General features: G+C 41.2%; 1 protein-coding gene across 4 annotated transcripts in view; it reads right to left on the bottom strand.

Moving 5' to 3' along the window:
- The window catches only part of LOC147028733 (receptor tyrosine-protein kinase erbB-4-like), a 787,552-nt gene that overhangs the window by 439,374 nt on the left and 323,717 nt on the right, over nt 1-24,461 (bottom strand). For 3 of the 4 annotated variants that reach the window (XM_085879397.1, XM_085879399.1, XM_085879400.1), the window contains exon 2: nt 11,737-11,888. The exons of the other annotated variant lie outside the window; for it this stretch is intronic. In XM_085879397.1, the coding sequence (XP_085735523.1) occupies nt 11,737-11,888 (152 nt within the window). The remainder of the gene's footprint in view (nt 1-11,736; nt 11,889-24,461) is intronic. 4 annotated transcript variants of the gene reach the window in all.

Raw genomic sequence — 24,461 nt, 5'->3', positions numbered from 1 at the left:
AAACAGATGATGGAAGTCATCAATATACTTACGAAATCTAAAGATTTCGTAAGTAATAAAAGTCACTCCAAAGTTTACTCATAACGATTAATATTTCGAGGTTTCTCGATCAAATTGAAGTTTTACCTTGTTGCTGGCATTATATCTGCATATTTTGAATATGTTGAACCTTTCCTGTTGGCATCCATCCTCATGGTGTTATTTATATCACCTAAAACTCAACATTCTGAAAGATGGATGACCAAGGCATTATCTGCCCTCAATATCTGGATTTCTTTTAGGACACTTTAAGCTCACTGGCTGTGAAGAAAGTTGACTCTGTGATATCTGCATCTTTGTTTTTTAAGTAAACTTGAGGGCATGGTTCTTGATCCTCATACCATATTTGTTCCTTGCAATGACCTTAACTTCCAGCACCATCCACTTGAGTCGAGTATGAGAAGGTGAATTCTACCCATTCAAAATTTGGTGGACATTTATGGTGTCTCCATGAGGAGCTCATTGGTTTGGCATTCTTTGATTCAGCTATATTCAGAGTCAAAATGAGCAATGGTAAAGGCACTAAGTGAAAAGGAAGGCATAGACTTCTTGATATTCATCTGGATGCACTCCAAGGTACATACAGGTGAATATCAGTATGTCTGCTGACATATCAATATAATATTTTATCACAAAGAACACAATGGACTTATTTAGGTGCCTCAAAATTCCATCTGTTTTGCTGTATTCTGACCCTGAGTCATGGGAGTTCAGGGAGACACTCAAAGCAGTTGAACAATTGAAGGTGGTTAATGACATTGCTGAATGATGTGTGGCCCTTATTGAGGAGTATAATGTCATCAAAACAAAGAAAGAAGAACAGAAACAATTCCTCCTTCAACTTGTGCAAGACAATTGAAGCCGCTTTCTCAAAAGCAAAAAGGAATCAATGTCAATGCAAAAGTGACTAACCATGCCAAGGCACCAGTACAAGGCCACTGCAGTCCAAAACTTAAACCTCATTGAGCAACTTCTAAATATTGTCCACAATGGATGAAATTTGACATGTGATTTATTTTTGTACACCTATGAGCAAATAAGAACCGTCGATTCGCTGATGGGAATACCAATCTTTGCTGCAATGGCTAATCTATGCGGCAAGAACAAAACATTATTTCTTGGGAGATCCTGTACTCCATGTGGGGATAAACAGCGTCACAAGTTGACGTTTGCAGTTTTGCTATGTGTGCCCATGTACCCAAACACAAATCATCTTTTTTTGTTTTTTGAATCACAAACCTTCCTAGGAGTTCCCTGAATCCACCGTCGTTGGCTTCATTGAAATCCGTGAATCCGTTCTCAAGTTAGAGCATGACAAACAGACAGACACTGCTCCTTTTATAACATAGATTACTAAAAGGAGAAGCATCCATCCATCCTTCTGTGTGTGTGTGTGGCTGTAATGCTTTATTGCAAAAGATTCCTGCTGCCATAGACTCATAAAAATGGTACAATTGGAAAGCCAATAATCAATTTACTTTGACCAAAATTTGTGTCTGTTTAATCACAAAGATGCTTGTTTTAAAAGCAGATCTTTCCAGAATGAAAAATAAACTCAGGAGCTCAAGCTTTTATACAGTGATTCCAATGGTGCGACTGCAGGAACCAATTAGAATAATGCATGACAGACAGAGAAGGATCACACAAGATTAAAATGTTGTAATACTTCTTGAAGCAATGGAGAAATATATAAAGTACACGTACGGAGTACACAAACAACAACCACAGCCGGGACGCCAGCAGCAAAATGTACGTGTTATTAAAAAAAAATTCTTATTTGTTTCACCTCTGAAATCCACAGAGAGGTATGCAATATGAGTAGTATCAAAAGGGAGGCTTTGCCGCAGTAATGTCTACTATTTCTCAAAGTCACTTGCGCTCACTCATATTTCTCCTTTTCAAACTGGTACATATTACTTCGTCATAGCACTCCTCTTTCACACTACTCCCCCTGCCAGGGGCTGGGCTTCACTCCCTTTCATGTGATCATTTCTTTAATTAAATTGAGTAGTCATATGGAGATACAATAAATATGTGTTTTATTTTCAGGAATAACTTAATTTTCTGACAACACTCATCACCATCGAGTATTACTTGAACTTGGGTCATGGTTTCTGTACTGTATGGGCGGAGCCCGAGTCGCGGTTGGGGCTTCATATGTCGCGACTCGCCCACTGGGGACTTGTAGTGCCAGTAGCGTCAGAAGCGGCATGTACTGTCATTAGCAGTGTCTTGTAGGTCGTGTGCCTATAGATTGCATCGAGTACGTAATAAAGCGGAGTTACGGGCATCGTACGCCCACCCTCTCGCTCGAGGCAATAAAGCAGGGTTGTGCTATCCCCTGGCTTGTGTCTGCCTGCGCGCACCTCTACCACGACATTACAGTTTCAGCATTTTTGTTGAGCAGAGATGAAATGACATACCTCTCTTAATGCTCTTGTCCTGAGCATCTCCTGATCCAAATATTTTTCATAAACCACGCCCATTTTCCTCAGCCATGCCCGTTTTCTGAAGCCCCGCACGTTTTCTGAAGCCTCACCCACTATTTATAAACTCCGCCCACTTTCCCTAAGTCCCACCCACTTTTGTAAGGACCACCCAATGAGAACTGTTTCCATTATTATCTTCTAAATTCATAATAATATTGTTTGTATATTTCGACAAATTTGTGAACTCATCTCTCATACATATTGTTGCGGATCCGGGGTGGCGGGATTCTGACCCGATCCCTGGCGCCACCCTCGCCATCAACGTCTCCGGGAGTCTATAACGCCGGCCGGCTCAGCACAGGCCTCGGGTCACGCGTCTTCAATCGCGAAACCAACATAATCTTGTACCTTACCAGTTGGGGAGATAGAACCCCTAGTTACAGACTGGCTTTGTCAGTGACCGAGCGGAGTCTACCAGCCTGGAACCATTTTTGGTCTAATATGCCAATCGAACAGATCGTTCCTCGACGCGACACGCATTAATCCATAGCGGCAACTGCATAAGTATTAACCAGATGTATTGGGGAACATCAGTGATCACAACACAAGCAATAAACACTACAATGGTTATAGCAACTATCTTACCGTTCTTACCTCGGGAACCATGGTCTAAAGGTTTCGAGGGGATTCTACGAAATATACCTTATACAATACGTGCAAACAAAACAGACAGACAAACAGCATGCATGCACACAGAGTACTTGGTGATAGCTCATGGACGAGAGGACCGTGTCCAAAAGCATGAATATCGTTCGTCACAAGCAGTGGTGTCCACAGGTTCAAACTCCCGCTCGAACGTGCTGCGCGGAAAGATGGCGGAGCGGTATTCTTCCTCCTTTAGTCACCGCGTGTGCGGTCTCCGCGCGCTCTGACCTCGCGTAGAATCGAAGATGAGCCTCAGCTGATCTCTCTCACGGTCCAGCACACAAATCCCGGCCTGACCTATTCTCCATACAAGGCCCAAGTCGAGGTCCAAGTTCCACAGGCGGATCGGCAAACGTGACGCGCCGTTGCCGTTGGTGAGTAAGGACCGTCCGAAGGTCTGGCGTCTCCTCTCCGGCCTTCCCGCCTCGAAGCCCGACTCCCGCTTCGTCCTCTCAGTGCCTCTCTCGGTCGAATCACCAACGTGCAGGTCGGGTTGGCGTCTCTCCCGGCAGATCCAACATGGTGCCTCCTTCGTTCGCTCGCCTCGAAGCGACTCCGAGCACGCCTCAAGAACACAGCCGTTCCTCACACAGAGCACTCCTTTCGTTCCCTTTTCTTTTCTCTCGCGACTGCCGTTCCCCAAACTCAGAGGTCCCTTTTTCCGCTCACTTCGAAACACGAGCACACTTCGAGCGCCACTATTTCCACATACTCATCTTTTGTTTCTGCTTTCTTTCGGCGACTCTCTGACCAAAGGCTTCGCCCCTTCACGTCACTGCCTCTAGGCCACACCTCTCTCTCTAGGCCACACCGCTTCCTCTCTTACAGGAGAGGAAAAAGCATCATCTCTCGTTCCACGACCGTATGAACAGATAAACAGTCTTCTACCTCTCCCGACACACACATATTGTCCCTTACACCACACAACCTATCTAAACAGGCATTTAATGGGGGATCTGAGATAATCCTATTCTTAGTAATCCCATTCAGGGCCATTTCCATAACAATATAACCACATTATCAATTTTGTATTTCTTACAATATTTGACAAGTTCTAACTTTGATGTTGTATTCTTTCCAAATTCTTATAAGATTCCAAACTTATAAGATTTATATTAGTGTAAGATCCATTTGGGAAACGATTCATATCTCAAAGGATTCAATTATCAAGGTTGTTAGTGCTAATTATCTATGCTAATGCCCGGCTTGATTCCCGCAAACAAAATTCAAAGAGCTTGCTTAGTTTCGGAGATAATGGAATAGGCGATTTCCATTAGCGGCGATATTATGACGTCAACTTTTTTTCCACGGAAGAATTTCCAAAATTGGAGATGGTTACTGCCTGCGCGTGGTAGTACAAGCATTTTAGCAGAAATATTCGGTCAACCACCCACATATTGCAACAAAAGCAAACAACAGATTTTGATTCCTGGATATGTCCTCAGTGACAGAAAAAAAGTCCTAAGGGATCCTCCAGGGGGAAAGTCCTGAAATCATGGAAATCCAATATGGCCGCCACCCGGCTTCGGGGAAAATGAGAAAATTGTAAAGATTGATATTTTCACATGTAAATATATGTTTTTCTGCATTCTAATTGTTTCTAGTTATGGTCAGTATATTGATATACAAGAATAATTATAAAAAAGTGAAATGTATTGAGGGTAAAATAAAAAAATTATAGCTTTTTTGTCCAAAAATGTCAATTTTTTGGCCCGAAAAAAAAAAGGTTACTGATACTAATTTTGGCTCCTGGACAAAAAAAAAGAAACGTTGAAGACACAAGATGAAATCAAGTCTATGGCAATACAATATAACTATGTAAATCATTGAAACATGAAAAAATTCACAATTCCACTCGGGGCAATCACATCTGCCTGACGAAGGTTTCGAAATGAAAATGAAAATTCGCATTGAACTCAGAAACTACATCCATTATAAACTTACTATACATGTTGAGAAAAATCAAGCGTATTAAAGTTAGAACTGGACAATGTCGTCATCATCCTCATCATTGTCACATGGAGTGTTTGTGCAGCCAGAGCCCCTGCAGTTCCCACAATCTGGAGTGCACTCAAAGTTGTGCTTCTTGCATGTGCATCTCAAGGTGCTACATTCAGCCTGGCAGTTGCACCTAATGACACGTAACATCTTTTCAGGAGCTGGAGCTATTGATGTCTGAAGTGGCAGAAAACCCTCATCACACTTCTGCCAACCTCAGCCTGTGGAAGAAGTATGCAAGTCTGATGTCTTGAAACGAATCAAAGACCACCTTCAGAAGCATGCCGAGTCTGCAAAGATATCTTCTATAACTTCAGTGCTCTGGGTTCAGTATATGGACATGCTCGACATTCTACGCAAATACATCCGGGCAGAGCACACTGGGAACTGGGCACTACATCTACAGGCCATCCAGGAAATGCTGCCTTACCTGGCAGCCTCGGGTAACAACCTGTATGCCAAATCTGCGAGGGTGTATCTGCAGCAGATGTCCAACCTCAAAACTCGACATCCCAATGTCCAACAACATTTTGATGGGGGGTTCCATATGGTTCGACAAAGTGATCGCCTGTGGGCAGGTCTTTCATCTGACCTGATCATCGAACAAGTTCTGATGATAATTTTGAAGACCAGCGGGGCCTCACACGAGGGCGAGTAATGACAGAGCAACAACGGCTGGTATGGCTACGATCAATGCCTGCCTGTGCAGAAATAAAGCAGGCAATGCAGGAGCTCACAGGTGTGAACTACAACACTGGAGAGCAGAAGAAGGACATGACCAAGGCAAGACAATCTCGTGACTGGAAAGACACACTATCAGCTCTTCAGCATTTACAGGAACGGAATCCGTTTAGTAGTGATCCACGTCTGAGGAACATTGTCACTGGAGTTCATGCACACCCCACCATCAACGTAGATACAGCCCATGCTGTAGGAGCCAAAATATTGAAATCTATGGATGGGAAAACACCTGCCGAGTACACATTTAAGAGGAAAGACCAAGTTGTCACCCTCGGCATGAAGTCATCTGTCAAGATTGATGGAGAGCAAGTCCAGGTTGACCCACAACTCCTCTTCCAGAGACTGATCACTGTTGCACAGACAGCAGAAGAACTGGAGTCGGCCTTCAAATATGAACTGTGCAGCTATCCACCAGCCCTCTTTGATTCCTCTCTTCAGCTCCGAGAAGCACACAAGCCAGTCTTTTCTGATGCCATCTGGGATCTTCTTGGATCCTATGTCCCAGCCGATATCCCCAATGATGGGCAACAGTATATTTTGGATGGCGGGGCACTTGTTCAACGTATTCCATGGTCTCATGGATCTACACACAGAGACATATGCCACCAGTACACTGATTATGTAACGAAGAAGTACGGAGATGCCATAGTCATGTTTGATGGTTATGAGAGTACTAACACGAAGGACATGACACACCAGAGACGGTCTAAAGGGAATGCTGGCACGACTGTGACATTTACAGCTGACATGCGTCTCACAATGAAGAAGGAACAGTTTCTTGCCAATAGGCAGAATAAACAGCGTTTCATTTTTATGTTGAGTGAAAATCTTCAGAAGAAGAACTTTGAGACACACCTTGTCTCAGGGGATGCTGATCTCCTGATTGTACTGAAGGCCATGCAGTCTGCTACTGTCACCAACACTATGTTAGTTGGTGATGACACAGACCTCCTGGTCCTCCTATGCTACCATGCAAGCTTAGAATCCCATGACCTCTTCTTTTGTCCCGAGCCAAAGAAGAACACGAAGAAGCCTCGCATCTGGAGCATCAAGGCTACAAAGAAAATGATTGGTACAGACATATGCAAGCACATACTGTTTCTACATACAGTTCTTGGGTGCGACACGACATCTCGTCAACATGGGATTGGAAAGGGAGCTTCCCTCAAAAAGTTCAAAGCAAACAACACATTCCGTGAGCAGGCCAAGGTTTTTGATACATATCCAGCTTCCGTATGTGATTTGGCAGATGCAGGAGAAAAAACATTGGTGATAATCTACAACAGAAAGTCAACTGACACCCTGGACACTCTCCGGTATCAGTGGTACTGGGACAAGGTGGCTTGGAGCTCCTCTCACGTGCAACCACAGACGTTACCACCAACATCAGAAGCAGCAAAGTATCACAGCCTGTGCGTGTATCTGAAAGTCGAAGAATGGAAGGGATGTGCAGATGAACTTCTTCCGACAGACTGGGTTTGACAGAAGTGTGACGAGGGTTTTGTGCCACTTCAGACATCAATAGCTCAAGCTCCTGAAAAGATGTTACGTGTCATTAGGTGCAACTGCCAGGCTGAATGTAGCACCATGAGATGCACATGCAAGAAGCACAACATTGAGTGCACTCCAGCTTGTGGAAACTGTAGGGGCTCTGGCTGCACAAACACTCCATGTGACAATGATGAGGATGATGACGACATTGTCGAGTTCTAACTTTAATACGCTTGATTTTTCTCAACATGTATAGTAAGTTTATAATGGATGTAGTTTCTGAGTTTAATGCGAATTTTCATTTTCATTTCGAAACCTCCGTCAGGCAGATGTGATTGCCCCGAGTGGAATTGGGAATGTTGTCATGTTTCAATGACTTACATAATTATATTCTATTGCCATAGACTTCATTTCATCTTGTGTCTTCAACATTTCTTCTTTTTTTCTTGGTCCAGGAGCCAAAATCAGTATCAGGTAAATATTTTTTTTTCGGGACAAAAAATGGACATTTTTGGACAAAAAAGCTATAATTTTTCCTTTTACCCTCAATACATTACTTTTTCTATAATTATTCTTGTATATCAATATACTGACCAGAACTAGAAACAATTAGAATGCAGAAAACATATATTTACATATTAAAATATCAATCTTTACAATTTTCTCATTTTCCCCAAAGCCGGGTGGCAGCCATATTGGATTTCCATGATTTCAGGACTTTCCCCCCGGAGGATCCCTTAGGACGTTTTTTCTGTCACTGAGGACATACAGTATCCAGGAATCAAAATCTGTTGAGTTTCTTTTTGTTGCAATTTGTGGGAGGTCATCCGACATTTTGACAGTACTATGGGCTTTCTGCATATACATGGCAAGTTTCACGAAGATCCGATGAAAACTCTGGGTTGTGAAACAAAAAAATTACAAAAAATAGGAGTGACGTCATAAAAATTGATATGACGTCATAGTGATGTATCATATGTGCAGTAATTCATATCTGCCAATGCCCTGTTCGATTTCCGCAAACAGAATTCAAAAAGCTTGCCTAGTATGAGATAATTTTTTAGGCGATTTCCATTAGCGGAGATATTTTGACGTCATAACTTTTTTTTCTAGGAGGAATTTTCAAATTGGAGATGGTTACTGTCTTCGCAGGGTATTTTTACATATATAGGTGCCAAGTTTCAGGAAGTTTCCATGAAAACTGTAGGCTGTGAAACAAACTAGTTTCGGAGATAATGGTATGGGCGATTTCCATTAGCGGCGATATTATGACGAACTTTTTTTTCTCGGAAGAATTTCCAAAATCAGAGATGGTTACTACCTGCGCGTGGACTTTCTGAATATACATGGCAATTTTCATGAAGATCCGATGAAAACTCTGGGTTGTGAAACAAAAAATGTCAAAAAATAGTAATGACGTCATAAAAATTGATATGACATCATAGTGATGTATCATATGTGTGGTAATTCATCTCTGATAATGCCCTGTTCGATTCTCACAAACAGAATTTAAAAAGCTTGCCTAGTTTGAGATAATTTTTTAGGAGATTTCCATTAACGGACATATTTTGACATAACTTTTTTCGAGGAGGAATTTTCAAAATTGGAGATGGTTACTGTCTGTGCAGGGTATTTTTACATATATATGTGCCAAGTTTCAGGAAGTTTTGATGAAAACTTTCGGCTGTGAAACAAACAAACAAAAAATGTCAAAAAATAGGAATGACGTCATAAAAATTGATATGACGTCGTAGTGATGTATTATATGTGCGTTAATTCATCTCTCCTAATGCCCTGTTCGATTCCCGCAAACAGAATTCAAAAAGCTTGCCTCGTTTCGGAGATAATTTTTAGGCGATTTCCATTAGCAGAGATATTTTGACGTCATAACTTTTTTTCTTGGAGGAATTTTCAAAATTGGAGATCGTTACTATCTGCGCAGGGTATATTTACATATATATGCCAAGTTTCAGGAAGTTTCAATGAAAACTGTAGGCTGTGAAACAAAAAAGTCCACAAGAACAACAACGTGAGTAAGACTTAGAGATCCTCCACGAGGATCTAAAAATATCAAAAGCATATCCCTTGTGAGTTTTGTTATTACAATGAATCATCTGTCGGAAGTAAATATGATAAGTTGGAGTTGTATAGAGGACCTGATGCTGCTGATGAATTTGTTAAAAGGATTGAGGATGATTGTATTCAGCTAACTAAAATTATGTCAAGAGCAAATAAACCCCTTAACTTATCTCCAAATGAAGAGAAAGAATTTTAAGAAGCAAGGATTTGTCATATATGCTCAGAGGCTTTGGTAAAAACTGATAAAGGGTTAGAGATCATTGCCATATAACACGGAAATATAGAGGAGCAGCTCATAAAAATTGTAATCTTAATTATAGAATCCCTACATTCATACCTGTATTTATTCATAATAATTGTCATTATGATACGCATCTCTTTATAAAAGAACTAAGTGAGACTCCTGGAAAGATAACAGCAATTCCTAAAACAGATCAAAATTACATCTCATTCACAAAACAGATTTATCCTTGTGAAATGGGTGTAAATACAAATATTACATTTCTTGACTCATAAGTTTATGAGAAGCCCTCTAAGTTCTTTGGTTTCAAACATCTCCTCTTTTCCTATACTTACTCATCAATTTAGGACTGAAGCCGACATGGGTAAAGACATTTCTCTTCTTACTTAAAAGGGTATTTATTTACCCATATGATTATATGGATTCCTTTGAAAGATTTAAAGAAACAAGTCTTCCTCCTCAAAAACGTTTTCATAACAAGTTAGGAAGATGTCATATTACGGGTGAAGAATATGAAAGAGCAAAACAAGTTTGGAAAGAGTTTGACATAAAGAAATGGGTGAATATCATGAGCTTTATTTAATAACTGATGTTTTATTACTCGCTGATGTGTTTGAGAAATTTAGAGAACTTTGTTATAATCAAGATTCCTATAGAGTTGATCCTGCCCATTATTATACATCTCCTGGACTCGCCTGGAGCACGATGTTAAAAAATGACGAAACAACCCCTTGATCTTCTAAGTGATGTAGATATGCTCTTGATGATTGAGAAGACTAAAAGAGGAGGAATTTCACAAGTTTGTTCAAAGAGATATGGTAAGGCAAATAATAAATATCTTCCAGACTTCTCACCTGATAAACCCACATCTTACTTAATGTACTTTGATGCTAATAACTTGTATGGCTGGGCAATGTCTGAATTTCAACCCTATGGTAATTTTCGATGGGTAAAAGAATACGAATTCAAATCTATCTTAGATGATATAATCTCCACAAGTCAAGAAGATTGAGATAAACGGGATTATGGGTATTATTTTGAAGTAGATTTAAACTATCCTTGAAAACTTCAAAACAAACTTAAAGACCTTCCTTATGGAGCTGAAAAAGAGACCCCCAATCAAGAGCTATTCGGTGGTTATCGACAACATTTCTTTAGTTCTTCAAATGAATTTAAATATATTCCATCAACTAAATTACTAAAAAACATTGTTTTAGAAAGAGAAGGATGTTTTACATCAAAGAAATTTAAAGCAATTTATAGAAGAAGGACGACAAGTTAAAAAAGGTACATAGTGTACTAAAGTTTAGTCAAAGACATTGGTTAGGTCAAGATATTGATTATAATATGAGAATGAGAACAAAGGCTAATAATGATTATGAGAAGGACTTTTATAAGTTAATGAATAATTCTGTATTTGTTAAAACAATGGAATCGACAAAATGTAAGACTTGCTATAACTTGCGAGCAGGTGGAGAAGTTGATAGATAAACCAAGCTTTAAAAGAGTAGAAATATTTACAGATAATTTTTGTGCTGTTCATTTGAATAAAGAGAGTATAAAGATGGATAAACCGATATATGTGGGAACATCTGTTTTAGATCTTTCAAAATATTTAATGTATGATTACTTTTATAATAATCTAAAGAAAAGATATGGTGAGAATATTGTATTGCTATATGCAGGGCTGATGTGAAAAAAAATTCTGACTCAACCTGGGATTCAAACCCAAGGACCACATCGCTTACACAGTGACAGCCCACCAAGCTATTGAGTCTTCAGAATATCCTCAAATACATGAATAAACAAATACATGAAATTCTAATGTTTATTCCTTTCCCATGATCTATGTGTGTGGTAAAAATTTGACTTGGACTAAAGGCTGAGAAATGTCTATTAGTCCAGGTGAAATTTGAAGTCACCACATAATTCACCTTCTTCATACATATTGTTGAGTGGACCAAGTCCTTAGCAGTTTGTACTATTTCTTTGAACCCATGCTGAGCTTTTTACCCGCAGAAAGGAGATGTCTTTGTCACGACCAATGTTGACTATTTCCAAGTTTCCCAGCACCACCTCACAGTCTTCGTAGGTCTTACGCAGAGCCTGGTACTGAAGTTCCCTTGTGGCACTCACACTCAGCTTGTTCTCCGTACCCGAGCAAACTATTTGGAAAAAAATTACAGAAAGTAGGGGAAGAAGGAGTGAGAAAGGAAAAGGAGGAAAACCATGAGTGATGCTCTGTTTGCACAATTGCGGGAGCGATTGACCGTTTCGGTCGCTCAGCCATTTGAGGTTGACATACATTTACTGTCCAATTGAAACATCAATCGACACATTGAAAGATAACAGCAGAACCAAACATTTAGAAGACTTCGATTCAGGGAAACTGCAGTCATATTAAAATAACGAGGTGCATTGGAACTCAGTGCACATCTTTGTCTGTATGGATCTGAAAGTTGTTTCTTTGTACTGTAATACTGTACTAAAAGCACAATTTTAACATTATTTAGAAACACTACTTCTTTTACTTGATGCATCTGTTGTGTGCCACAAACAATTTTATAGTTTTAAGTGTATATGATACTTTAAAACTTCTAATAACTTGTGAAGTAATAACTTTTAGTTACTATATCAATATCAGAGTATAACGACATCACCTCTGCAATAGACAATCGTTAGTGGATGGGTCAAAGGTTCATTAGTAAGAAGGCTTAGGGACACACTATTATGCAAGTCTGTGATCGCCTTTTCAAAGGTCTTTTGATGTGGTTTGATATACTTGTGCACATCATTGATAACACTGACCAAGTTTGAGCACAACCAATACAGCTGAGAGAAAAAGCCTCCTTTGCAAATAAATTGGTATTTCTGAAGAGCATTTTGACAAAAAAAATTTTTTTTTAAACCCCCCCCAAAAAATACAGTGTACACATCATTTTTGATTCTATGCTGGGGCATTGAAAAGTGACATATTTAGAGTCGCTCATATTTCCATGCCCAGCACAATTTGTGTTATCGCCCCAGTGCACCATGTTTACTGGAGTCTTCAATTTATGTTTTTCATTGATGATTGAATCGAGTGAGGATAGGGAGCAAACATTCAACAAATGAGGGGCAATGGGAGGAGGACAGAAACCCTCCATTTACCAAGAGCTGTTGACATTCAATGTGTTTACAACAATACACACAAAACATTATGGATAACAGAGGAACCTTAGCTGCCTGGTTAATTAGACAATTTGTAGAATCAGCTTCTGAATGGTCAAAATACGGTGATGGCAAATGTGATAAAAATTTATAAATTTAATTGTTAACTTTGCGAATTTTAAAGTAATTCTATTATGTCCATGTATTTGAAATCAATCTGGAAAATACATGAGATTCATAGCGGTTCAAAGCATATGTTGGTTATTTCAGAGAAAATCGATCATGTGATTGGGTTAATCAAACAAGAACAATCACATGGTATATGTAAAGAAGGGTACTCTCAGGTGAATGCCATTTAAAACTGTATTTTCCTGTTCCTGTAAAACCACTTCGCTCTCAGCCATTCAGTTCTATCAACGGGCTGACAGGATAGCCGACAGATTGCGCACTCGCCTCTTAGCTGTCTCACCTGGGTTTGAATCCCGACCCAGCTTTAAACTGCCATCCCTGGTGTTTCACAGGCAGGGTGATTCATCAATGTGTGTGCCATCCCTCAGATGGATGTTAAATTCGGCATCTTGTCGGTCAGCATTAGTTTGTGGATGTTAAAGATCCCATGGAGTCCTTCATGACAAGTCGGTGAGCTATTGCCATCACCATGAACAAATTCTAAATTTCTGTCCTAACCTACAGAGGGCCCTAGCCGATCAAGTCTCATCAGCCAATTATGATACACTGCGACCTTGTGCAGCATATGAAAGAAGAAGAAGTGCTGTCAATATCAAAATTCTCCATGAATGCTAATAAATTGAGGTAAGCAATGCTCAAATTTTCAGTGATAACACTCTTTACAGCAGGAACCGTTTTCATTCACATCACCTACATCATGTTGAGCTGTGAGTTCAAGTATTATGATGATGTTATTTATTATTGAGGTTTACATTTTCATTATTCATTTACATGAGCACAACTCATTTTTAGGTTATTTCTCCAAAATAAGCAAACAGAGTGAATCCCAAGAATTCACATTCATACATTAACATTTGACTTGAACATCTTCTCCTCACCAAGTACCTGAGCGATACAGACCAAATTTGGTACAATGTATCAGGAGAGCATGGTATTGTGCTCCTCATCCAAATGCACCCATTTGAAGGGAGTGAAAGGGAGTTTTGCCCGAAAGATTGGTATTTCATTCAAAAATCTTCTTCTCAGAAACTAACAACTGATCCAGACCAAACTGGCCATGCAGCATTGTGACCATGCCTTAACCTCAATTTGTGCTCCCCATGGCCATATCTCCCCTGAAAAGGGGGCTATGGCCTCCCACCTTGAATCCCTAATTTTCACTAAAACATCTCCTTCTCCACAAACAGTAACCAATCTGTGTCGCAATGGCTGAGATGTTTACGTAACGCCTGTTACCACGGCCTGATGTACCAACATCCATCCACACAATCATAGAAACCTTATGACAGTGATGCAGAAGAATGACAAGGATGTCGGTTTCTGTTGCTCTCACCACAATATCACCATTTCTAAGGGATGAATTGGCATCTAGCATGTGCAAGCATACCCTCGTGTCTACTTCTGAGTGATTGCATGCCAAGTGTGGAATAGGAGTCGCTTCTACCTCCCCATTAACTTCTCTTACACATCTTACACATTCTGTGTTTACCCCGACATAGAGCTCTCTGCCTTCCAGAATAGCCGAATGCCACTGTCCTGCCCATTCCTTCAACAGAAATTGTGGTAACTGCTGTTTAAATGATGATGACTGACTGATTGAGTTCAAATGATCAGGGCCTTTTCAATACTTCTAGGCCGAACCTGCTCTGGACCAGTTATCACGAAGACGGAACCTTCTGACCCACATCAGTCATGCTCACTGCCCTTTATTGAGGGTTCTTCGTATGTGTCGAAGACGATGTCTACTCTTTTGGAATGATTTGAAAGGACCATGCGTAGCAAAACCCTTGAAAGTCCACCATACGTTGGAGGCAGATTCGGTGGGAGGCAGTGAAGAAGGAAGTTCCCATCAATCACAGTTGTCTTCACTTGTGTAGGCCTATCATGTTTGAAAAAGTGATTCTTCCATCACCTTTGCCCGTATATTATTGGCAGGCCTACTATTGGGAAAAGGCAAAAATAAGGAGAGTATTGGAAAAAGGCTACATGATTACGGACATCTTATCAAAATTATCAAAATCACTGCGACCCGGTGGGGGGGGGGGCATGGAATCAAAAACAAAGTGCCATCTCTGGCGGGGCTTACTTAGAATACTAAATTGTGTCTATAGTAATTGGCAAGTTTCTGATCACTTACCTTTTCATTATCACTGTGGCTTCTCAGTGAGCTAACATGATACTTGGTCAATGTCAATGTGATTTCCCTCCTCGCATTCCAACTTCCTTCAAATTGGAGGCATACTATCACTTTCACTAAGTTTGCCTTTCACTGAATCCACCCCTCGTAGTCAGCATCAATTGCACTGCTGTGCTGCATGCCTGCATATCAAGACTGTGACATAGCCTGGTTTCAGTATAAAGTATAGCATAATATACAGTAAAAAGTGGGACACACAGATAAGAGAGCTACCTGTCCTCTCTCATGTTGCGGGTTGCTATGTGGAAAGCCAGGAAATATTTTCTTCAGCTATTTCTGACCAGTCATGATATAGGCTCACTATTATGTGAATTTCACTTTCTCCTCATACGTGTACTTGTGACCCTTTTTGGCCCTCATGATATGCCTACCAAGCATGCCGAGGGGCCTTTACATTATAACAGCAGAGAGTTTATTTTCTTGAGATGTAATGGTGTCAATCCATGATGCTAATACAATCAATTGAACAAATTTCTGGTCCAATCCCAAAATTGAGACCACTTTTGAGCCTTAAGTGCACCATTCTTAAGTTAAAATGCCAGGGAATATCTTTTCTTGAGTTGCACACTTCTGATCAGTGGTAATAGGGGATCGGATTGTGTGAAATTCAGTTTTGTTCTTCAAAGTGTAATTGAGACCCTTTTTGGCCCTTATCAAAGGAGCTTCTTGAGCAATAATGCCAGAGAAAATCATTTCTTGAGTTATATGGCATCAATCCATGATGCGGATACAATCAATTCACCAAATTTCAGGTCCATTCCCAGAAGTGTAAATGAGACCCTTCTGACCCTTCTTAAGTAGAAACGGCAGGAAATATTTTTTCTTGAGTTATAAATTTGTGATCAGTGGTGATAGGTGATCTGATTATGTGAATTTCAGTTTCATTCTCCAAAGTGTAATTGAGACCCTTTTTGGCCCTTACCCAGGGGCCTTCTTAAGTAATTATGCCAGGGAATTTCTTTTGTCGAGTTACATTTTATTCAATACTACTCGGAACAGAATCCACAAAATGAGTTTCAGCCTTGTTCTCAGAAGTATAATTGAAGGTCAATATTTTGGGGGTTTGAAGGTTCACCCCCTCTAAATGCCAGGAATGCGACACACAAGAAATGGATTTTATTTCTCCATCCAGCATTCTGAATAGAATAGGGCCATCAAACCTTTCATTCTCAATAGTGTAAATGAAACTAAGCTCCCCGTCTAGATCTAATCAAGATAAGATTGGTGCTTTGCCGAGGGTGCGCTCCCCGCTCAGGTAGCCACATGACCTCTAGTTAAACAGCATAATTAGATGGTGGACACTGGAACTTGTGGTTAATTGAGTGGCGTTCATGGTTCTAAAACAACCCACCGTACCACAACGTTAATTGTGAGTGGTGGCCCCAGATCCGGCTCTTCCGAGGACAACCGGGGATTAATCCCCCTGAGTGACAAACTGGTGTCTCGGTACCCATGGCCGCAACAATATTAATAACTGTAAACAATCCATTGGAATTATTAAAAAGGCACAGCCAACCAAAGTGACAAAGCTCAACCAAACTCGTGCCGTTTTAATACAAACGAGTGCGAGTCGATCAAGTCTCAGGCGACGTTTCGTTTGGAACACATGAACTTCTTCAAAGCCAAGCAAACAATCGTGTGTGTGGCCTGCTTTATTCTGCCTTGTGTTAATCCTCTTCTGATCCAACACACTGATGTTCAGAGTGGAAAACAAAATGATTACTTTTCTCCCTGTTGTTTATGATAATCATCCTTGATTGATTGTCTGCTTTCTCTGCATCTGTTTCCTGCTTGATCTGGTAAAATATGGATGTGCATTAAAACGTCGTAAGTTATTTGGCATATTTTACACATTCAGGTTAGTCCTCCTTGGTGATACGATCTGGTCACTTGGGTTTGGTGTGGGCAGAGTTGGAATGTGGGCAGAGCGAGTCTGCTTTGGTGTAGACTGTATGGTCGTGCATATCTGTGGTAGAGCGATTGGTGTGTCTTCTGGGTGCAATGTTCTTGGCATGTTGTGGGTTATTTTTGGTCCACACTGTCCTCGTTTTTGGAGTTTGCACCAACCACTTTCTGCTTTTCGGATCAAAGGGTGGTACTGAGCAGGAAGTTTTAACGTTTCTTCTTTTAATCCATCATTCTGTGCTTTTGCATGTTAAGATCCCAAAATTAGTCGGCAGTGTTTGTTTGGCATGATGTGCAGAATCTCTGTGTTGCTTCCACCATTATTGTGACCAGAACATATGTAATTATGTGCTCTGGCTGATTGCGAGGCCTTTTTCAGCGTCATCGCTCCAGGATGTTAATTTATCCTTGGATTTAAATTTCTCCCCATTTCTCTTAGAAAAACTGTGCCACATTCACATACTGTGCGATATACCACATCCAATCTACTGTCTCCAAATGGTACTTTATCTTTCAATTTCATGATTGCAAAATCCACAAAAAATGTTGCCATCAATGAAATTCACAAAAAAATGCTGCCTGCCATCAATGAAAATCACAAAAAATGCTGCCTGCCATCAATGAAATTAGACAGGTGCAAGACATTCTATCACAAAATGGATGCGACAAAAGAATGCTACCCAAACTTGGTGAGACAACGAGGAAAGAAGAAGAAGAAGAAGAAGAAGAAGAAGAAGAAGAAGAAGAAGAAGAAGAAGAAGAAGAAGAAGAAGAAGAAGAAGAAGAAGAAGAAGAAGAAGAAGAAGAAGAAGAAGAAGAAGAAGAAGAAGAAGAAGAAGAAGAAGAAGAAGAAGAAGAAGAAGAAGAAGAAGAAGAAGAAGAAGAAGAAGAAGAAGAAGAAGAAGAAGAAGAAGAAGAAGAAGAAGAAGAAGAAGAAGAAGAAGAAGAAGAAGAAGAAGAAGAAGAAGAAGAAGAAGAAGAAGAAGAAGAAGAAGAAGAAGAAGAAGAAGAAGAAGAAGAAGAAGAAGAAGAAGAAGAAGAAGAAGAAGAAGAAGAAGAAGAAGAAGAAGAAGAAGAAGAAGAAGAAGAAGAAGAAGAAGAAGAAGAAGAAGAAGAAGAAGAAGAAGAAGAATATGATTCTGCATCTTACCATATTACCTCGTATTATCAGAGAAGATTGGAAAAATTGTATGCAGTGCACAAATCTGGGTGGCACACAAACCCCTCTCCACCATTTGTCATGCCATCAAAAAATTGAAAGATAAAGTACCATTTGGAGATAGATCAGATGTGGTACATCTAACATGATACGGATGTGGTACATCTATGTGAATGTGGCACAGCTTATGTAGGAAAATGGGACGAGGCTTAAAACTATGGATAAATGACATACCAGAGCTACGAGGCTGAGAAATGCCTCACAATCAACCATAGCATGTCATTGCATACGTTCTGGTCACAATTGTGATGGAAGCAACACACAGATTCTGGATATCACATCAAGCAAACACTGCCGACTAATTTTGGAATCTTGGCAAGCAAAAGCTCAGAATGACAGATTAACAGAAGAAACGTTAAAACTTCCCACTCAGTACAACCCTTTGATCCGAAAAGCAGAAAGTGGTTGGTGCAAACTCCAAAAACGAGGACAGTGTGGACCAAAAATAACCCACAACATGCCGAGAACATTGAGCCCAGAGGACACACCAATCGCTCTACCACAGATACGCACGACCATACATTCTACACCGAGGCAGACTTACTTCACCCACATTCCAACTCCGCCAACAACAGGTCCACGTGACCAGATCACATCACCATGGAGGACTAACCCAAATGTACAACACATACCCAATAACTTGCCAAGTTTCAATACACATCCATATTTTATCAGATCATATATTACATGATCAGATCCATATTTTATCAGGAAACAGATGCAGATGGAACAGACAATCAGTCAAGGATGATTAGCATGAATTTCAGGGAGAAAAGTAATAATTTTTTCTTTTCCACTGAACATCAGTGTGTTGGACTGGAAGAGGATTAACACAAGGCAGAATAAAGCAGGTCCACACACTGGATTGTTCACTGGGCTTTGAGGAAGTTTGTGTGTCACAAACGAAATGTCGCCTGAGAATTGATCGGCTCGTGCCTGCTTGTGTTAAAATGGGCGCGATTTTGTTTGAATTTTGCCGTTTTGGTACTGTATATTAGGAACATCAACAATTTACTCAAAGCCTCCACAAGTGTTTTTGACTGTTATAACAATGTTGATTGGTATTGTTGCGAATTTTGGCCCGCCCGGCGTGCGATCGGCCGCTTGACTCGAATGGCGGCCGCCTCGCCCACCGGAACGGACAATTCAGTCGTGACCCTCTCAGAACAACGCCGGGAGCTAGTCACAGGTGGGGGTTTAACCTCACTACAACTCAGTCCGCATTCTACCCGTGCGAAATAGGGTGAATCACCGAATGTCGATATACCTAAGTACCCACGCGAGTAGCGTACCGAGGAGTTGTACCACGCCGCAGGTCGACTCCGGACACGAACCGCTAAAGCGGCTCGTTCCGTGCTGCAGGGATAACTGAGCGGAGTTATCGTTGACCTCGACGGTTCAGATTATTTACCGGGTGTTTTAAACCCACTATCAATCCCTTACGTGATGCAAGATGGAGCTTTCAAATAAGGGAAAAAGACGCAACGAAATGGGGAAACAGTTCAACAAGCAAACACTTTATTACACACACACAGACAAGCACGTATTCACAGCCATACAGTAATGCAATGACACAAAATGCAACAAAAGGAAAAGCACAACTACCGCCTATAATTATTTACAACACAAACAATTATACTTGTCGAACGGCGCCACAGCATTCATTCAAAAGCAAAGTAAACGAAAGCCACCCTCACAGGCAAGGAGGCAGACAGGTCCGTGGACCAAATGTGCGCGGAGCCTGGAGGAGCGGCCAGGTCCACGAGACCGAAAAGGTCTTACCCGCGTCCTCGTGACGCGATGGCGGGCAAGCCGCAATGTCCGCGCAGCTGCGCCCTGACTCCGTGCCCTTGGTGTGGTCGGTGAGCCCTCTCCGGCATGCTCCGTGCCAGCACGGTTGGGTCGGCACCACGGTTAGGGTGGGGAAGGAACGGGGCCACCGGCACTATCTCAGCGCGGATGGGGGGGGGGGAGAATTGTCGATGCTCAGAGTCTAGCAAGGGGAATGGCTGGCTGGCTCAAATCCTGCGACGAGACGGCACCAACAACGAGAAGAGCGACCCCCACACTGCAACCTCGATGACGACCTCCGTCTTCACTCGACCAGCCTGAACCGCAACAGCGCGAGTCGCCTTGTGTTCGCGTCTTTATAGACCGGAGGAGGAGCCTATATGCAAATATTAGGATCAAAACGCGATTGGAGGCGGGGCCACGCCACCCTCTGTTCAGCCATTGGCGTGGCAAAAAGGGGCGTGAGCCTCTTTTGATCCGAATTCTCCCTGAGAGGAATTCACATTCATCGCGCTTGGAGGCGGGGCCATACCGCCCGACGCTCGCCCATTGGACAGAGAAAAAGGGGCGTGAACCCTTCCTGATCCGAATTTCTCCCTGAGAGGAACGCATTCGTACCCGCGGCTCGACGCGTTCGGGATCAATTACCGAACGGGCCCTGGACAGCACGACGTTTGGTGTGGACTGGTGGTGTGGGGTCGATGGTTGTGGAAGGAGAAAGGCGAAGGTGGTAGGGGATTTGCTGTGGTGGTTTGGTGGTTGGTGGGCGTCATTTGGGAATGGTGGTGAAGCGATGTTTGCGGGATGGAGTTGTGAAGGTAAAGAGGAAAGGGTGGTGGTGTTTGAGTTGTTGGTGGCTTAATGGTCCAAAATAACAATAGAGAAAGAAAAAAATGGCTAACTCAAAGCGTCGCAACCCGGATGAATCACACATATTCCGTCTATACAACGGGTTTGGGCTAACTACACATGAACTTACTGATCTATCTCACCTGAGGACCCTTTATGGTGTAATGCGAATTTCCACAACCGTAACAGTATTAATACAGCTTAGTTTGGGTGAAAAAAAAAAAAACAAACAAAGCTTGTCCTTTAGCAATCCTTAATTAACAATGATCAAAATCTTCAAAAACTTGTCATGACATCTTACAACGTGTGATTATAAAGTAAACTTTGCATGAGCAACTAATATGAAGTGTTGTAGTAGCTTATCCATCACATTTATCAATCGAATTTAATTGATTACTCATTGTCAGGTGTTCCTCATCATGAATATCAGGTGTTCATATCCACACATCCATAAAGCTAAAAGCCCACTTTACATACCACAGAATAGAGATCTGTCAGGATGAACTATTTCCTTAAAACAAAATGGCAAAGTTTCAGTGGAAAATCGCCGTAGAATTGTGTTTCTGCGTTCAGTTCTTGGTCGTCAATACATTGAGTGAAATAGCTCGCATCACTCGATTTTCAAGGTGTGGTATTCGAAGCACAATACAGAGAAATATCATCTGCAATTGACAAACCCAGGACTGGAAGACCCAAAAAGTTATCTAAGAAGGATGAACAATCCTTGAAGATAATATCCTAAATTAACAGAAAAAGACAAGCATTAGATTGACAACAGAACTGGCAGAAGGCTCAGGAGTCATTGTCCATCCATCAACAGTACAGAGAGCTGGCAGGATGGCCTGGAGGTATGCACTCTCACCTCTCAGCCGTCTAGTCTGGGTTCGAATATCGGCCCAGCAAAAAACAGCCATCCCGGTGTATCATAGGTAAAGTGATTCATCAGTGTGTGTGCTGTCCTTTGGATGGACGTCAAACAGGACATCCCGTCCACCAGCATTAGTTGGATGTCCTTTGTGAAGAGCAGGTGAGCTATTGCCAGTACCATGAACAAATTGCAAATTCCTGCCCTAATCTATAGAGGGTATTGCATCAATGCAACAGCCCTCAGCCAATGATGTACTGCATCCCCCCCCCCCCGCACCCCCCACAACCTTGTACTGCATCCAAAAGAAGAAAAGCAGAATGAAGGTCACTTTTGAAATCCTGACTTTATCATGTATTGCAGAAAGAAAACCTCTGTTAAATAAGGGAAACAAGACTAAATGGCTAAAATATGTACAAGAAAACAAAAAATGGAATGTGGAACAAAGATCAAAGGTACTTTGGACATACGAGTCAAAGTTTCATTTATTTGGATCTAATCAAAGACAGAATGTGAAATGACTAAAAACCTGTAAATTAAAAAAGATCCTTGATTGAAGCCAACATTTAAGCATGGAGGAGGTTCAATTCAAGTTAGGGGTGCATATCCTCAAGTGGTGTTGAAAAATAGCTGAAAATTGATGGTATATTGACTCCAGCAAGATCCTTATAAATTTTAGTCCACCATGCAAATGGTGCAAGACGTTTTGATCCAAACTTCATCTTACAACAAGATAATGATCCCAAAAAAATCAGCTGGAATAATTAAAACTTATTTGCAGAGGAAAGAGGAAGTTGGAATCCTTCAATGCATGGAATGGCTCAATGAAAGGCCAGATCTTAATTTGATTGAAGCTGTATGGGACTATTTTGACAAAGAATAAAAAATCATCCCAGCAACTTAAATCATCTTTTTGAGGTCTTGGAAGAAGCATGAAACACCATTTCGTTGGAGTCTGCAACAAAATTATTCAAAAGGGTGAACATACTCACTATATATTAATATCAAGGTATATTGTGCATAAATCTAGTTATTTGAATAACATTTTATACCCATGATCTTTCCTGGGTACCCCGAGCAGGTATGCAAAATTTGGTGGAGATTTGCAAAGCCATTTTTCATTATACATAATAATTATCAGACATACAGAGAATTGTCTTGTATTAACACAGCGAGAAACACCTGCTCCCTCTGGAATAGCCTGGGGGAGGGTGGAGATGTACTGGGGGGTAGAATGGGAGGGAGGGTAAATATATAGTGTCATGGCTAGTAATCCCCCCTCTCGCCAACAGGGGTCAGTAAACCACTTACACTGTGCCACATGTACAGGCTAAAATTGTGTCATCTTCCCACCCTCGTGGAGAGGATAATTAGGTATTTTGTGCCCATGACATGACCCTGGAGAAACATCTTCCTCATCCCATAATCAGAAGAAACTCAACTATCTCACAAATATCGGCCAATAGCAAGTCTATCAAAAGCATATAAACTTCTGATAGGAATCGTCACAGAAATGATGTACCACCACCTGAGACAGGAAGGAGAGCTAGAGACAGAGAAGAGGGCATGGAAGAGAGGATGGAGAACAATAGACCATGTACTTCTGAACAAGGCCATTCCTGAAAACTGCAAAACGTGAAGAACCAAATTGTTCACATTTGGATAGACTACAAAAAAGCTTTTGAATGTGTTCCACATTCATGGATGATACAATGCATGCGGATATACAAAATCAACTCCCAAATAATCAAACAGATTAATAAAGCAATGAAACTCTGGAGTACCACACTGATACTGCAGCACTCAGAAGAAAAGATTGAATTACCAGCAGTGAAGATACGTTGAGAGATATTCCAAGGAGACAGCCTCTCACCCCTCCTGTTCTGCCTGGCCCTGGACCCACTAAGCAACCTCGTAAAAGAGCAAGGATACAGATGTAGACTCCGCCAACATTCAAATGGAATTTGGCCGAGATAAGTGTGCCAAGTGCAATGGTACAAGGTAAACCAACAAAAGCGGACAACATAAAAATTGACCTAATATAACAACACAGGTACTACAAAACGAAGCATCATACAAATGCCGGAGTAGAAAGTGGCCACCGTATGTCACCAAAAAGGCGCAAAACAATTACGAAAGAATACCTGCGTAGAATGAGGCTGATCCTGAAAACATATCTCACCTTGAGAAACAAAATCAAAGCCATAAACTAATTACAGTTCCAGTGTTCAATAAAGCTGCGGAATAATAAACTGGCCACAAGTGGAAATCAACAAGCTAGATATCAAAACAAGGAAACTTCTTACTATCCACAAAATGTTCCACAAAAATAAGTGCATCCCACGAATGTACCTGCCGAGATGAGAAAGAGGCAGCAGCCTGATGGAGCGCAACCATTTGCACAAAATGGCAACCATAGGACTGGCTGAATACGTGACAAGCTCAACAGACTACCAAATCAAACACGAAGCATTTGCATGCAACCACAAAGACAACAAACCAGAAAAGGTATCCCTAACCCACCAAACAAAGAATTTCCAAAGACAGGTGTGAATGGAAGATGTCACACATGA

The sequence above is a fragment of the Eptatretus burgeri genome, chromosome 4, assembly GCF_056783735.1.
Source record: "Eptatretus burgeri isolate ZD-2024b chromosome 4, Ebu_testis_v1, whole genome shotgun sequence".
NCBI lineage: Eukaryota > Metazoa > Chordata > Myxini > Myxiniformes > Myxinidae > Eptatretus > Eptatretus burgeri.
The sequence above is the reverse complement of the archived record's forward strand: the minus strand, read 5'-3'. Positions and strand labels throughout refer to the sequence as shown.